We start from the raw sequence: 15,905 nt of genomic DNA, 5'->3' as shown, positions 1-15,905 counted from the left end.
GAGAGAGAGAGAGAGAGAGACAAAGCTCCCTGCTTTGGAGAGCCTCAAATATTGATGTACTTATTAACCCTTATGTAAAAACACACAAAAAAAAATGTAAAATAAAATATGAACAATTATAAATTTGTGCTGTAATTTTCCAGTACCCACAAGGCACACTCCCATGTCAACTTGTCAATTAACTGTGTGCTGGAAGGGCTTTCATTTGTTTCCATATGCTAAATATTAAATTCTCATTGCAATAGCTTCAAAATATTACTTATTACGTGCAAAGGGAAGGTTGGTTCGGTATTTCGGGCTCGATGGGACACTGAGCACTTAGCCCATGTTACTTAAGTTGGTGAAAGCAATAACAGGAATATTGACTATGGACAATGCAGATTCTGGAATAACATAATTCTTCTGCTATAGACTTTTACGCATTATGCATTTTACATAGGTAGAATATACTAAGTGTGTGTCACATATTCAACACTCATAAAAGATTTACATTGTGTGAATTTGCTAGAGAAGGACCAGCATTTTAATAACTCAAATATTTGCAAAAATATGTGCACAATAGTCAATACAATATAAAAAAAAACTTTCTTAGTCACATGAAGCACCCAATCCGTGTTAGTTTACCCTGGACTGAACATACGTCCAGTTTTAAATGTTTGGCAGATGTTCAGAGGTGTGCTGGTTTCACTCTGGAGCGGTGTAATGCGAGAATGGCCAGGGCCACAGAGCTGGACATAAGACAAGAACCGCTCAAGAAGAACACTGCCGTGTATGAACCGGTGGTGTCCAATAACCAACCTGTCAAAAAAATAAATAAGAATATTAGATATTAACTATAGCGCACACACATACAATACTTTGTAATTTTTTTTTTCACCCATGTTTTCTAATTAATTCCATGTAATTATGTCATACACATTGAATGTTAAATTCATTCTTTCGTTTGATTTTACTCATTAACCTGACAGTCTTCTACCTTTAAGATTTCAGGAAAAAGGACCATATTTTTGCAAAAAATGTAAAAACTCAAATGTAATGAAATAATAAGACATGCAAAGACACCCTGTCTGGAACTACGGTTTAACTATATTTTGACAATTATTTTCACTTAATCATTGGACAATGGTATGTGTATCTGACATTGCAAACCTCCTATTGGTGGGCTGATGAGGTATGGAACTGCATGCAGGAAGTACACTAGTCCAAGTGCAGAAGACAGGTAGGCTGGCCCCACGATGTCAGAGGTCACAACAGGTATGAGAGCCACATAGGCGCCATCGAAGTACCCATACAGCAGAACAAAGGCCAACAGCCCCGGGAAACCCTGCAGCACTGGTACAAGGAGACAGGACAATCCCTCCAGCCCCACCGCCAGCATGTAACTGGCCAGCCGACATGGCCTCCAACACCTGGAGAGAGGGATGATGTTCAAACACTGACTCGAATTTTCTGGAAAAAAAGCCAACGCCGGTGTTGTGAGAACAATGGGTGAACTCACTTCCTGTCGGCGAGCCAGCCAAAAGTGATGTTTCCCACAATGTCAGTGACACCCAAGATGGACATGAGAATGGCAGCTTGCTGGTTGCTTAAACCTACACCGAGTGCGTAGGGCACCAGGTAGACAAAGGGTACAGTGCACCCACATGCCAGGAAGAAGAAGGACAGTGACAGCAGCAGGAAATCTGCCTTGAGCGGCGGGCACAGCTGGTGTGCATGGTTCTGGAAGCTCTTCGAGGGACCTGTGTCAAGAGTTACAGCAACGGGAACAAGGAAGTTGCATTCACTTCGCTGACACTCTTCTCTAGGGCTCAAGAAAAGTCTGAAAAGTTCATCACGGTTTAACAGAGGGCTAAAATTACGATGGCTGACAAGTGCAAATCAAATTAACATTTCGTAAAGCTAATTTACAACGTGTGAAACACTTTAACCAATCACGGGAACAAATTTACAAGCAGTCAATCAAAATGGAAAAAATGGTGTGATACACCAGACATGCATGATGCTTAATTGTATTAAATTAAGTGGAACTGATGCCCGTGCTGATGCCCATGCAATTTTCAAGTCTCAGAAAGGACATATCCGTGGAAAGGAGGACGTCTCTGTCACCTTAAACAGTGTATTACTGATTGTTCCATCTGCTCAGATCGAAACACTTGCCACAGGAAACACATAAACAGGCCAGTTAACTTCACTGTTTGATTGACACAACATTCACTTCGAGTCTGTTTCAGCGATTGGTAAAATAGAATCACTTTTGTTATTTTGGTAAATCTACTTTAAATATATTTACACCTTGTCCTCGCCTACTATTGACACAAGACATAAACACAGACCCTAATACTCCGGGGAGGCGGGGCGTGTCGTGGGGGGTGGAGCCAGAGTTGACGTGACACACCTACATATATTTAAACACTGAAACATGCATCGTAGGGATATAATTTGCTTAAATTTCCCAGTTGTTGTTATTGTCTCCTACCGCTCACACGCTGAACTGACTTATAGCCACTAACTCACCATTCGCCGGCAATGGATCTGCTGGCCTTTCATTCTGAAGAGCCACATTAGCTGGCTCGGCCGCATCCGCCTCATTAGCTTGTAACACCTCCGTGAATCTGGTCTCCAGCTGACCTGATCCGATTTCTCGTTCGTCCAGGGGCTTCATAAGGGCGCCGCATACACAGAGGTGAGACAGGAGTCCTCCAACAATGAGCAACGCCCCTCTCCACGTGTAATACTCAATCAGCAGCTGAACGACTGGGGCCAGCAGAAATGTTCCAATGCCACTGCCTGACATGGCTATACCATAAGCCAAAGCCGTTCTCTCGCGGAAGTAAATCCCCACCATGGCCACTGCAGGTGTGTAACTAAGAGCAAATCCCATTCCTGCAAATAAAAACAGGAAGCACGCTTGGCTCAGAACTTAAACATATGACATGCATTTCATTTGTTTCCATTTTAAAAGCGGTCTATTTTAATCTTGTTCTTCAATGTTCTTTAGAGGGAGGGTCAATCAGAGATTTTTTTAGATGTAGATGATGCAGAGGAAGATGTTCACCTGTAATAATGCCCAGTGAGAGGTAAAGGTGCTCCATGGTAGTAGCAAATGAGCTGAACACAAAGCCAATGGTGGCGAGAACTCCACCCAAAATGGCTGCTATTCTATGGGACAGGCGTGCCCCAATTAAGCTTCCAAGAGGAGCTGAAACACAATGAGCCTTTCATCATTAGCAAGTTAAAAGAATCGGGCATGCATGTGAGCCATTTGTATGAGTCGGAACCTTCCAGATACCACATAACATTGTTGTACAGTCAACAAGGGAGTGGATCCATGCCGTCCTCGAGTAGTCCTGCGAGAACTGCATTTGGAACTCCACGAAGAATACGGATATGCACCTGTAACCAGTCCAGAACATCTCAGCAGCAATCCTGACCAAGAACACACAGCGGCACCTGCTGACCAAGCACGCAACAGCAGCACCTGGTTCTAAAGTCAGAATGTTCTCACCTGGTGATTCCACGGGCAAAGAAGGTGGTCAGGAAACAGGCAACCACGATCATCCAGCCCCATCCTCCATCTGGGGGAATGGGGGTAAGGTTCCTTTTGCCTTTGTCCATGGTGCAAGTCCATGAACGCTGTGAACACACGACCTGATGATTCTGAACAAGGAAATGCCCTTAAAGCAATGTCATGATCATGCCATGTTTGGTAGAAATGGCAGTTTAAGAAAACTGCCAGCCGCGTGGTTAAGCTGTTCATGAACACTGACCTGACAACACAAACACAGCTTCATGGCATCAGGTGCGATATTTGTCTCCTTAGACCAAATCCCAATGGTGTCTGCTGCGTTTCTATGGGCACAGAGATATCCTCAGAATGATGTCTTGCAAATCAGCAGCACTGAAATCTAACGAAATTTTAGATTTAGATATGATTTCATATAATACCAGTCAAAGGTTTGGACAAACCTACTCATTTATGGGTCTTGCATATTTTTTTTTTACTATATAGAAGATGCAGGACTATGAAATAATACATGTGAGTTACACATGTAATAAACAAGAAGTAGTAATAAGAAAATAAAGGTGCCACCGAGCAAAGCAGCATCCTGACACACTGCTCCCCGGGCACCTGTCATGGCTGCCAACTGCTCACTGAGGGTGATGGTTAAAAGCAGAGGTCGCATTTTTCTTATTAAAAACAAATACTACATATGTTTCTTGCATTGGATTCTTTAAAATGGCCTCATATTTAATCTCCATTACAAACAAAGAGTAGGTGTGTCGGGTACTGTATGTCTAATTTTTAAAATCAAAAGCAACACCACAGCCCTTTTCTCTTTTGTACAAAAGTAGTGTACTGTTTGTATGATAATGCAGGAATAATATATATACTTTTATTTTTTTTAATAAAAGCGGAAACACATATATGACTGCTAAACATATTTATTACATTATATATATATATAAAATGCCCTTTATATCAGGAACATGTAACACATATTGTATCCCACAAAGCAAACATTTTTAAAAGTCAGATTCCCAAGCAATTAAAACCCCATTATGTTAACAGTTAGCAGAGTTCTGGGGTCCATGACTTTTAAAAATACATTTCCACACCTAAAAGAAAAATCCATTGAAATTTGTGATCAAGAATGGAACCAATTATTTTCAGACTCAACACGTATGACTGATGAAACATGATAGAAAAAATTGTGACTGCATAGCAGACTAACATCAGATTTCAAACATTTGTCAGGAATACTTTTTTACTGTCTCTTGCCTCATACTCATTACTTAAATTAACATAAAACAAGGCTAGCAGTATGCTTTACACAAATCCAAATCCAGTTGTTTTCTAATTATATTACCACATGTATTTAAATGCAATTAATTTAAACAGTAGTGCTCCTTTACTGACAATGAATCCTGTGTGACATTATACTTTCTTTTGCAAGTAATTTACATAGAAATTATTTAAAACAATAGATACACATGGATCACACGACCAACATCAAAACATTAAAAAAAAAAAAAAAAAAAATCCCATTTTACAGTACAATACATGTGCTATATGAGGATGATCAAAAAAACAAAAATCAAACTGTACCCAGAATTCTGTACATGAATCAGGTTCTCGCTGATTATAAACACTGATTCATTTTCTTAAGTGCACACATTTAGATAGAAACAAAACTAGAGGAGACATGCAGCAAGTTTTAAAAAGAACCTGAGCTGAACACACCATCATCCAGACACCTTTAAACACCACTGCAGCGTGGCTTGCACCCAGAACCGACGGCTCTACAACTCCCACCGACTGCACAGATGTTCAGACCAAATGCAAGATTCAGATATACTATATCTTTTTTCAAACAGGACAAATGGGCCATGTAATGCCTTACAGTGGCATTCAAAGGAAAAACAATGAGAATGCACAAAGCCAAGATTTTATAATAAAGTAAAATATAATAAAGGAAAGGCAACAAACAGAGCCAAGACTAAGGGAAAAGGGAGAAAAGCAACAGAATACCCATCCTTTGTTCCAGTTCTAAACTACTTTTTGTAAGCTTAGCAAGTCAACAAGTACGCTGCTACAAAGCTACTACTTGCAGAAAAGGTGGACGCAGAGATTTTTTTTAAAAAGCAGTACATGCTGGATAAGCCAGTCAATGCATAGTTTAGCCAAATGGAAGAAAAACAAAAAAAACAACACACTTTTGACAGATTTGCCTTATTGCTGGAAGAAGAATACCTGGGAGTTCAGAACTGGTCAAACGTAATGGTGACGAGGTGATAGAGGCATACGGTGTGTCTTTCTGAAATTCTATGTCTGCTTGTCACAGTGAGATACAAAAAAATGTATAAAGCTAGACCAGTTGGAACCAAGTTCAAACGTCCCATTTGAAAACGTATTGGCTGATGGACAAACCAATCGTGTCTGGCTGTGGCACATGTGTGTGTGTGTGTACAAAATGCATACTGTCGGTCATTTACTTTTGTGGCACAAGCAGGCCTTAAACTGGGGACACAGATTGAAAGGGATGGTAAGACCCATGTCCAGTGTGCATCATGTTCAGCGCAGTAAAGCCTTAAATTATCCTAATCTATAGTTGAGGAAGACAACATCTTGGATAGAGATTTTTAAAAGGGTGTACTACTTCAAATGGACAAAAAAGGCAAGTTGACAAAGTATTTGCGCAGAGGAATAAACGGGCACATGTGATGAGGGCAGCATGGTAATTTTGACTTAGCCTCAAGGGGTATAGAGATCTCTCAATATGTTCAAACAACAGACAAAAATCTGGTGAAAGACATACAAAAGACATTCTCTGAAAACTCTATAATCTAAACTGACACAGATATTAAGAACTGGACTTTGCACATAGAGGTGTGGTTGACTGGCATTTTCTCAGAATACTTTGGCTTTAGGTTAACAGTGCATGTGTGCATTTCTTGAAATGTTTAAGTGGACCCTTTCAGTGACAGGTGAATATATATTTCAGGGAATATAGATTACAGTCAGCTAGTTCGTCCTGTAACATCCTGTTCGACCTAAAACAGAAAATGTCCATTCCATAAAATTTGTATGGACATAAAAGCAGTTGAAACAGAAGGGGGGAGGTTCATGCAAAAACATTCCTTCCACATGAACAGATACAACCATCCAGTGCAACCTTTTCAAACTAAATGCATAGACTCAAAAATGCATTGTAGCCATTATGTTGAGAATGTACAGTAATAATGCAGGCATTTCTTTGTAGAGGTCAGGAACTCAGCAGTTCATGGAAACATATGAAAGCGTATTCTAAACTATATCAGAGGTATTGCATACAGAAGTAAAGAAACCAGGCAGGTGAGGCTATGAAGGCCATGATCATTTGCGAGAGGTCAGAAAAGAAAAAAAAAAAAAAAGAAAAAATCTCGAGGCAGAGCACAACATTCGAACACTGAAAATCTCTTAAGGTTTGACAGACAAACGCAGAGGAGGAGCACAAAACAGCACAAAAGCAATGTTGAACTTTGATCAGTATATGGCTCACCTGAACCAGCAGAGTAAAAACTAAAAGATAAGGTGCCAGAAGGCTGGAATTCACACATAAAATGTCAGCAGGGTTTGGCTTTTGGTGAACTCCCTAGAAGCTATTTACACACAGTACCCCAAAGGGACCCCACCACTCCTGCCCCATCAACAAAAAATATAATAACTAAAAAAGTTTGTGAACAAACTTGGATTTTGGCTTGGAAAGCAGTTAAAAGGTTAGAAGATGAGAGGATGAAAGTAAGAAGTGGAAGAGTGGAATCATTGTTACATTAAATGTACAATTTTAGCCAATTCTATGAAAATTAAGCGATAAATAGAAGAAAAGATTATTTTTCAATTTAAAAATAAATTTGTTAATTTTGGGGAATGAAATTGTAAAATTTAAGGAGATGAGAGAAAAAAGGGTGAAGCAGAATTGTTATTAAAATAATTTCAGGAAAATTAGTAAAGAAATTTGGGTTTTTGTATGCATATTAGCATTTTAATGCTATCATGCTAGCATCAAATGCTAATGTCAAATGTGCAGAACTGGGGACTGGTGAAATTTCCCATTATAGGTGAATGGGTGAAAGAAAGAAGGAAAAAAAAAGAGGAGATTAAAAAGGAGGAATGTGGGCGTGGCCAGTTGGGAAATAAAGTGAATGAACACAAAGAGGGAGCTCGTCAAAAAGTGGTCCCATGTTATTTCTATGGGAAAAGACGCATGCGGGCGTAACACGGATACGGGTGTATCCACGTAAGAAGAAGAAAAAACAGAAGAACAAGATTTGGGCTTTCCAAGCCAAAATAATAATAATAAAGTATGTCTCGATAAGTTATTTATATATAGACCCAGAAATGGGTGGGGCATTGCTAATATTACTTAATATTATATAGTGATACATCATGAAAAGACTCCTCCCACCATCTGTCCAACCCCCTACCCATATTCCCATGATCCTGTACAGTCATTCTATGTGGAGGTCGGAAGTTGAGATACGTCTCTTCAAGGCTCCTCCGAGGACTTCAGCAGCTCTAAAAACGCCCCAACGGCTCCAAAATATCCCTAAAGATAAGAGACAGACAGAGATTAGTCAGTCAATCTAAAAGGCTCCAATGCATTAATGGCTCCATCTCTGCACAACGGAAAATGAATCAATTGGTTAAACAAATTATCTTGCTCACCTCATGCTCTAAAAACAGTGCCCTGAGCTGGCCTTTGGACCAAAAATCCATGGCGTAAGCAAGCAGCTTTGTTGAGACGGTGTTTATCCGCAGGAAATTCCCCACAAACACCACCCTTTCAATCTTCTGCAAGGTAAACAAAGACATGGGTGAACTCAGGCATGTTTTAAAGCAGGGTTACCCGCGCCCAGCACACAGGACTACAACAACAAAAGATTTATCCATCTATTTGAAAGTGAAAGACACAATGAAACATGTCCTCTGCTTTTAACCATCACCCTTAGTGAGCAGTGGGCAGCCATGACAGGCGCCCGGGGAGCAGTGGCACCTTCCAATTACAGGTCTGTTTCCTTACCTGCTAGGCCACCACTGTCTCCTAAATATGTATCACTTCAGATGCCCAGTCAAAATGGGCATCTGAGAAATTTGCATGATTCGTCTCGGGGGGGGTGGGGGGGGGGCAGTGGTGGCCCAGCGGTTAAGGAAGCAGCCCCGCAATCAGAAGGTTTGCCGGTTCGAATCCCGGTCCGCCAAGGTGCATCAGAGGTGCCACTGAGCAAAGCACCGTCCCCACACACTGCTCCCCGGGCGCCTGTCATGGCCGCCCACTGCTCACTCAGGGTGATGGTTAAAAGTGGAGGACACATTTTGTTGTGTCACCGTGTGCCGTGCTGCAGTGTATCACAATGACAATCGCTTCACTTTCACCTCACTTATACATTAGTGAACAAGTCCAGCAGGAGGTGCTATTACACCTGAAAAATCATGTTGCACAAAACTGGTCACAGAAGACACACCAGGCCACAAAATGGGGTTTGCACACGATTCTGTGCTCTGCAGTGGTGTTCTGAGTGCTCTGTTAGCCCTGTACAATGCTGCTTGATCACCAGGCTACAAGGCAACACTGTAAAGAAGCTCAGAGTACCAAGAGCTCATCCTGTTGGCTCCTCCATGCCAAGATTACCCCATGTTCTAAAATGAACAATATGCCATTCAGTTAGAAACGTGTCCAGCAACAAACACAGAATTAGCGCAGCATCAGTGTTACGACTTCTTGTGCTTGAGAGATGATGCCACCTGGAAGGCCGTTCCACTTCCTTCCTCTGGTGCAGCAGCGCCGTAAAACACGTTTTTTTAAAGCCTGTATCTGATCTACGAGTTGCACACACACACCCGCAGCAAGGTCTACCAACACCGTACCTCGTTGACAGCACACATCCGTGCAATCGAGCCGATGTTGTTCGTGATGGTGACCAGCGTGGCTCTGGCGAGGTCCTCCTTAGAGATGCTCTCTCTCTTGTCTTTACTCATCATGTGGCCAAAGCTACAAAAGGTAAACACCCAAGATGTTAGACGTGCTGTACACATGAAATCTCACACACGGGGTCAAGTATGTGTTTGGAAATGCGCCGGTTTAATGACCTGGAAGCGACAGCTGATCCCTGAAGACCAAACCGCTCATAGTCTCCTCCATAGATATCCTTCACCAGTTTGTCTACGTTGGTGCTGTCACCTTTGCTGGCCATTTCCAGAGCTTCTTCAAACGTCTCACAGCCCGTGAGCAAGCAGCACAGGCCCAGGAAGGTACCTCCACCCAAACTGAGAAGAGAAAAGCAGCAGTGAGGCATAACCAAGAAAAGAAAGAAAGAAAGTGAAGTGATTGTCACACGTGATACACAGCAGCACAGCACACAGTGCACACAGTGAAATTTGTCCTCTGCATTTAACCCATCACCCTGAGTGAGCAGTGGGCACCATGACAGGCGCCCGGGGAGCAGTGTGTGGGGACGGTGCTTTGCTCAGTGGCACCTCAGTGGTACCTTGGCAGATCGGGATTCGAACCGGCAACCTTCTGATTACGGGGCCGCTTCCTTAACCACTAGGCCACCACTGCCCCAGTAACCAAAGTCGTGTGAATGCCCAGGTAATGCCCAGACCGGCTGGAAACAGGGGTGGTCTGTTCCAGTCGCCTCATCACAGGTTCCCAGAAAACAGACTTGTTCGCTTGGGGTTCTACTGTGAGGAGATGGACCGACAGCCTTACCATAAAAAAAACGTAATCTCACTCCTTCACTCAAGCTCCGCCCACCCTACCCGAGAATGCTTTTCTCTAAAACAGGTTTTCGGTTCTTAAAAAGAAAAAACCCTGCGTCCTCGCGGGAGCGCTATCTGAAATGTTGTCGTCCACACGGAGACGCAGAGAACGTCCTGAACGCCGTTTTAATCCCCCTCCACACCTGTAGGTGGCGCTGTAACTCCCCGCTCTCCTTGTTTGGAGCCTCGTTCTCCAGCCTCGTCTTTTCATTAGAAATGTGCACCGTAGACAGGATTTCTTGGTGTATGTAGGATGCGTTTGAGGTTATACATCCGGTTGGATGTTGGGCTAAAATGTCAGCATTTTCACAAAAAAAAAAAACGGCGTAAACACGGAAAAGAGAAATTCACTCGGGAACTCCGTAGAATATGAGAATTTAGGGCCTCAGTAATCTTTGCACTCTAAATGGGGGGTCACAGAGGTCACATCATAAACCGTTGATGACCCGCTGTGGGCCCGAGTCCAGTTCTGAAGCTGAACCTTTCCCCACATAAATAGTGCGCCTCCGTCAAGCCTATTTCTGGTGTCAGCCGGGTTTCACGCGGCGAGGGACACAGCGCTTAATTTAGTCCTCGCAGCGGCGGTGTCACGTTGGGCACTGTATGGCTCGTCCTTCATCCCGATCCTTTTACATACAGTGCTTCCACCGTGAAGCGGAGCCCGCGTCCGACTTCAGCAAGCCTGCACAGAACGTCTGTTTGCACGAACGGTTCGACGGAGGCCAAGATCAGAACGCCGCCACTTTCATAATAAGCGTCTGCCGCATTTCATCATGCCAATTCATGTTGCATAAAAAAGGTAGATTATGCAATATTGCCGCGAGGGACAAAGGTTTATCGCACCGAGCAATTTCTGAAATGGGTTTGGCAAGCTGCAGACTGCTTATCTGGACTGCTTATCTCTGCGCAACCTAAACGAGAGTCTTGCACGTCTGTGTTTGTTCTAAGCAACTGTGACCACGAGGTTGAGTGTGAACGAGTCGCAGATTATCTGAAAGGGCCGGTTTGGAAAGGTCCAAACTCGCCGTTTTCCCGCTTCGTCCAGCACTGACCTGGTTCCTGTCACTCGTTTGTAATTGTCCTTGGAGTAGACGGCCAAAATGCTGACCCCCGACCCGATATTCACCAGCAGCATGGGAAAGGGGTTGTCAAGGCAACAGGGCTTCTTCACACAGTTCTGTGTGTCCGAGGGGTTTTCGAAGTAGTAGCACTCTGGGTGACCGTTGAACCCGACGGAGTCCACGTAGAGAAGGCCGTGGATTAGGCAATCCAGCTCGTCCAACTTCAGCAGTTCCAGATCGGCCATCTAGACAGGAAAAAAAAAGTTGGGGACGGGGACGCGGCAGCAAAGGTTAATGAACAAGTTACAAGTTACTGTGCAAACAAATCAGAGCTACGGCTGTACGGCCAGATTCATTTACATTTATATTTACAGCATTTACCAGACGCCCTTATCCAGAGCGACTTACAATCAGTAGTTACAGGGACAGTCCCCCCCTGGAGACACTTAGGGTTAAGGGTCTTACACACCGTTCTAAAGTCATTCTCAAACTTGTAGGCCCCGCCGCCAGTGGCGCAGAGCGTGGTGTGCAGGCTGGAGAAGTTCTTGTCTCGTCCCATTTGGATGAAGCGGTGCATGGCCTGCGTGGGGAAGCGGATGAAGTGCAGGTTCCCGGTGCGGCCGCAGATGGTCAGGTTGCGCAGCTCCAGGTGCACGTCTCGGATCCCCGTCTTGCCGTAGGCGGTGTTGGAGGTCAGGTAGCGGCGGATGCTCTTCAGGTTCTCCACCTCCTCCTGCTCCTCCTCGGCAGTGATGTCCTTGGGCTCAAAGTAAACCAGCTTCACCAGCGTCCCGCCGATGTCCATCCCAAACCAGGGAAAGGCTGTTGGATAAAAGACCAGAACGGGGCTTTAAAAAAAAAATGATTATATTGCAACTTGAAACGAATATGTTGGCTGTGATTTGCACAATTTACTAAATCGGTTCACTGTGAAAACCAAGCCGGCATTTTAAAACAACGGTGAAGTATTACATGTCAGGAGGCAGTAACCTACTTGGCTTTCCGCCCCGGCATGGAAAATTTTCAATGAAACGTGGATCGGTGAGGAGTGCGAATATGAGAAGGGGTTTTGCCCGAACGCATGTTCCGTGTCAACGTGCCGTCCCGTGAACTAGGTTAACGCCACCGGTCAGACTGCCTCTGCCTCCGCTGGCAACCGGTTGCCATGGAGACTGCACCGGCGAGGAGAGTGACGCGACACCACACGCAGATAGGTGGCCGAGCGTGGTAATGCCACGTTTTTGAGACTACATGGTAAAACCTAGCTGACTATAATAAACAAGCATAAAACATTTTTATTATATTTTAGAATGTTTCTAGACGTGTAATAATTGCAATAAAATGTATCCTTCAGAAATCATTGGATTTTGGAAGAATAAAAACACGCTGTCAGTAAATTTACTTCAACATCAAGCTATTTAACACACTTTAAAAGAATAATGACTTTGCATATGAACTTTGACCTGCAGACACGTGGAACGAGAGTCTGGATGCCGCAGCTGGTGTAGCTTGAACGTATTACCTGTAATTACCGCCGGTGTTCCGGGCCACGTCACACCCCAACAGATTTCTACTCTACGAGCGCCAGCCGGAAATCTCGTTTTTGTGGGCCGCGGGCAAAGCGCTCGTGCTCCTCATTCCCGCCGCGGACGTAATGTGCTTTGTGTGACGAGAGCGGCGGACTGGGCGAGGTGTGAGGAATTAACGCCGCCAGCTGACAACGCAGCTCAGTGGCCGGGACCTGGGCTGCACTCCAGTGATCCGGTGACTGGAAAGCCTCTGATGGTGTGACAGTGTGACGTTGTGACTGACGGAACGGCTCATGTGGGTGAAAGGTCTGTTTACCTCCCCATGGTGACACCAAGAGAACATGGCAGGGGCACTTGTGGGGGACAACTGAGTGTGAGGAGAAGTGTAAAAAGCATGACAATAGTACAAGGAAAAGAAAGGGAAAGTGAACGAGCATGAAGGCAAAAAGTCAACACATAGAAACTGGGGTTATAGACTAAAAAACACAAAAAAAAAAAAAAAAACATTTAAAGTAAGAATTGTGTTCTTAAAAAAAAAAAAAAAAAAAAAAAAAAAAAATTATAACCATCCACCTCTGTCCCCCATTACACCAAACAACTGATTACGGTGAGGACGACGGTGAAGGTTACTAAAGTTCATCCTGCTTCGATCTCACCAACATGCCAACGGTGACACAAGGCGGCTTCTAGCAAACTTGCTGCACTTCTGCCTTGATTTGGCCCTCACAGGCATATTAACCCAACGCAAGGCAGAGAAGTTAAGCGACTCTGCCAAAATAAAGTAACGAATAGGGCACTTTGTTCACGTGCACTTTGTTTTCGGGTGTCGTGTCATTTTATGGTGGACACTGTCCCCCCCACCATAGATTTTACATTATCACGGAGGTTTGGGATTCCTCAAACTGAATTATGTTCAGTACAATTTAATAACAGTTAATAACATTTAATTAAACCAATGTTTAAAGCATTGTTTATTTGTAAAGAGTCGCTTGTGGGACTAAGAAAGACTCTTCTTATCCCACTAGCAGACGAATAAAAAGATGCAGCGATGGAATGTGGAGAGACAGGATTAGAGGGAGAGGAACGGAGAGGAGGAATTCAGGAGAGACGAGTGGCGTGCTGGACACACCGCGTTCCCCTCCAGCCTGAGCACGACAACAAGGAAACATTGTCACACAGAAACTGTCGCCTGGTCGCTTACCTGGTTTCTTGGTGGTTATGAGTCTCATGCTGCGAAGCTCAGGTGAGTGCGAAAATAACAGGAATTTTAAAGTAAATGGCGATTAAAACTGTTAAACTCTTAAAAGAGCCGTTTGAACGCGCAGCGACGTCGAGAACTTTTTGACGGGATTTTTTCTTTCCTGGTTTTTTTGGGTTTTTTTTGGTTGCCGTGTAAGAAATTGGAAGTGCGGCGCATGTCTGCGGTGGGCGTGTCCGCCACGACCGCGTGAAGACGGTCGCTGCGCGCTGATTGGCCGCGACGCGCCGAGCCCTTTCATCACGAGCGCTGTCGACACACCTCCTGACCCGCGGCCGGCCAATCGCGGCCGAGGACTCGCAACAACAGAGGCGGACGCCGCCTCGGCCGCTCGGCGCGACGCATTATGAGGCAAATCAGTTGCGGGGAGGGGAGAGGAGGAGGAGGAGGAGGAGAGAAAAAACAAAAATATAGAATAGTAATAATAAAAAAATAAAATAAATAAAAAAACGTGCCTTTAGCCTCGACAGCGACTGCGATCTGGACAGAAGCGCCTGTACCGGGGCCGCCTATAATAATCCTAATAATTAGAATCATAATAATAATATTAACTCACGCGGCCGGTTCTTCTTCAGCGAGTCCACCCGCCTGCGCAGCCGACACCGCTTCGCCGGCGAGCCGCTGGCCTGGGGGTCGTAGAGGAGGTGGTGGTTGTGGTGGAGGCCGTCGATGCCGGCGCCGTGGCCCAGCGGGGAGCGGAACGCCTTCTGCAGGCCGCCCTGGTCCACCGCGAAGTCCGCTTCGTCCATCGCCGCCGAGAACGCCATGTAACCTTCGCCGCGGGAAACGTTCGAAGGACGCGGAGGTCGCCGTCGGTCGCGCGACCGCCGCGCAGCCTCCCGGTCCGACGGCCGGCGTGATACGTCACCGACTGCGGCGGGGGCGCGCTGCGCGTCGCCGCTCCACCTGCAGCCGCGCGGCGGCTATAAATAGAACAGGCGGCGCAGGAATCAAATCAAATTCAAATTCACATTTTATTTGTCACATACACAGTCATACACGGTATGATATGCAGTGAAATGCTTTTTGCGACCGCTACAGACCACAGTATTGCAAATGTTGCAAGTAAACAATGAACCAATATGCAAATATTGCAAACATAAACAAATATTACACTTTCACGTTTTTAACATAAAATATGTGTAACTGGTAGGGTGAAGGTGTGCAAATGAGTTACAATGTTTAAAGAAAAGAGAAAAAGAGCCACAAAAAAAGAGCAGTAAAAAGCGCAGAGTGATTTTGTGATTTTCAAGTCATGGTTTAGTTCTCATTTATTATCATTTGTTATTATCGGCGATGTTACGGTGATAGAAAAATGTGACAAAGAAAGAAAATCTATTGCTGTTCACGTATCGTAAACGAGGGAGCATATTCGCAGTCTTTTGTTCCAAATGACCCCCCCCCCCAACCATTGAAACCACGCGGCGCGCCTTACTGCGCCCATTCCGCCCGCAACTGGCGCGAATAAGGCGACAATTGTTGTTTTTGTCCGAGGTCTTGGAATTGCGCCATCGCTGCGTGGCGTGTTTTTTCCCCCCCACAGCGGATTAAGTTACGCGGCGTCCTGAATGCGCGCACACCTGTCATATTGTCCCGTCGCAAGTCATGGAAACAGGAGGAGTCTGGCTGGAGGTGGAAGAGGTGAGCGTGGTGGAGCTGGTCTAAGAACTCACACACTCTACATATGGGGTTGTCATGATCCGGACCGGCAGGGGTTGACTCCGGATCCGGGGTCCGGACCGGAGTTTCATGTTCGT

The 15,905-nt window shown here is 44.8% G+C and overlaps 2 protein-coding genes across 4 annotated transcripts; both read right to left on the bottom strand.

The window, feature by feature from the left end:
• Positions 1 to 500: 500 nt before the first annotated feature.
• Positions 501 to 3,954, bottom strand: LOC114795583 (monocarboxylate transporter 12-B-like). 2 transcript variants are annotated; one of them, XM_028989067.1, is made up of 8 exons: positions 3,768 to 3,954; positions 3,506 to 3,657; positions 3,290 to 3,393; positions 3,056 to 3,199; positions 2,515 to 2,883; positions 1,499 to 1,739; positions 1,150 to 1,409; positions 501 to 798 (listed from the first exon to the last, which is right to left on the bottom strand). In XM_028989067.1, exons 1-8 carry the CDS (start codon positions 3,789 to 3,791, stop codon positions 668 to 670), a joined length of 1,425 nt encoding a protein of 474 aa, XP_028844900.1. In that variant the 5' UTR covers positions 3,792 to 3,954; the 3' UTR covers positions 501 to 667. The 2 variants fall into 2 exon arrangements, with proteins under 2 accessions (XP_028844900.1, XP_028844901.1); XM_028989068.1 differs by having other exon boundaries at positions 3,506 to 3,633.
• A 471-nt stretch (positions 3,955 to 4,425) lies between these two features.
• On the bottom strand, positions 4,426 to 15,017 carry pank1a (pantothenate kinase 1a). 2 transcript variants are annotated; one of them, XM_028989074.1, is made up of 7 exons: positions 14,705 to 15,017; positions 11,831 to 12,183; positions 11,353 to 11,606; positions 9,629 to 9,805; positions 9,407 to 9,530; positions 8,207 to 8,332; positions 4,426 to 8,087 (listed from the first exon to the last, which is right to left on the bottom strand). In XM_028989074.1, exons 1-7 carry the CDS (start codon positions 14,913 to 14,915, stop codon positions 8,028 to 8,030), a joined length of 1,305 nt encoding a protein of 434 aa, XP_028844907.1. In that variant the 5' UTR covers positions 14,916 to 15,017; the 3' UTR covers positions 4,426 to 8,027. The 2 variants fall into 2 exon arrangements, with proteins under 2 accessions (XP_028844907.1, XP_028844908.1); XM_028989075.1 differs by lacking the exon at positions 14,705 to 15,017 and adding an exon at positions 14,092 to 14,422.
• Between the last annotated feature and the right edge of the window lie 888 nt (positions 15,018 to 15,905).

The sequence above is a fragment of the Denticeps clupeoides genome, chromosome 8, assembly GCF_900700375.1.
Source record: "Denticeps clupeoides chromosome 8, fDenClu1.1, whole genome shotgun sequence".
NCBI classification, from domain to species: domain Eukaryota; kingdom Metazoa; phylum Chordata; class Actinopteri; order Clupeiformes; family Denticipitidae; genus Denticeps; species Denticeps clupeoides.
Note: the sequence above shows the minus strand (reverse complement) of the source record. Positions and strands in the feature narration are given on the sequence as shown.

Bases quoted from the DNA above. Each gene is read 5' to 3' on its own strand.
- LOC114795583 (XM_028989067.1), bottom strand. From the start codon at position 3,791: ATGAAGCTGTGTTTGTGTTGTCAG. The intron at 3,658-3,767 runs GTCAGTGTTCAT...TTCCTTGTTCAG, and splicing joins AGCTGTGTTTGTGTTGTCAG to AATCATCAGGTCGTGTGTTC. The intron at 1,740-2,514 runs GTGAGTTAGTGG...CTCTTGACACAG, and splicing joins AGATCCATTGCCGGCGAATG to GTCCCTCGAAGAGCTTCCAG.
- pank1a (XM_028989074.1), bottom strand. From the start codon at position 14,915: ATGGCGTTCTCGGCGGCGATGGACGAAGCGGACTTCGCGGTGGACCAG. The intron at 9,531-9,628 runs GTCATTAAACCG...TACCTTTTGTAG, and splicing joins GGATCAGCTGTCGCTTCCAG to CTTTGGCCACATGATGAGTA. The intron at 8,088-8,206 runs GTGAGCAAGATA...TCTTATCTTTAG, and splicing joins CACTGTTTTTAGAGCATGAG to GGATATTTTGGAGCCGTTGG.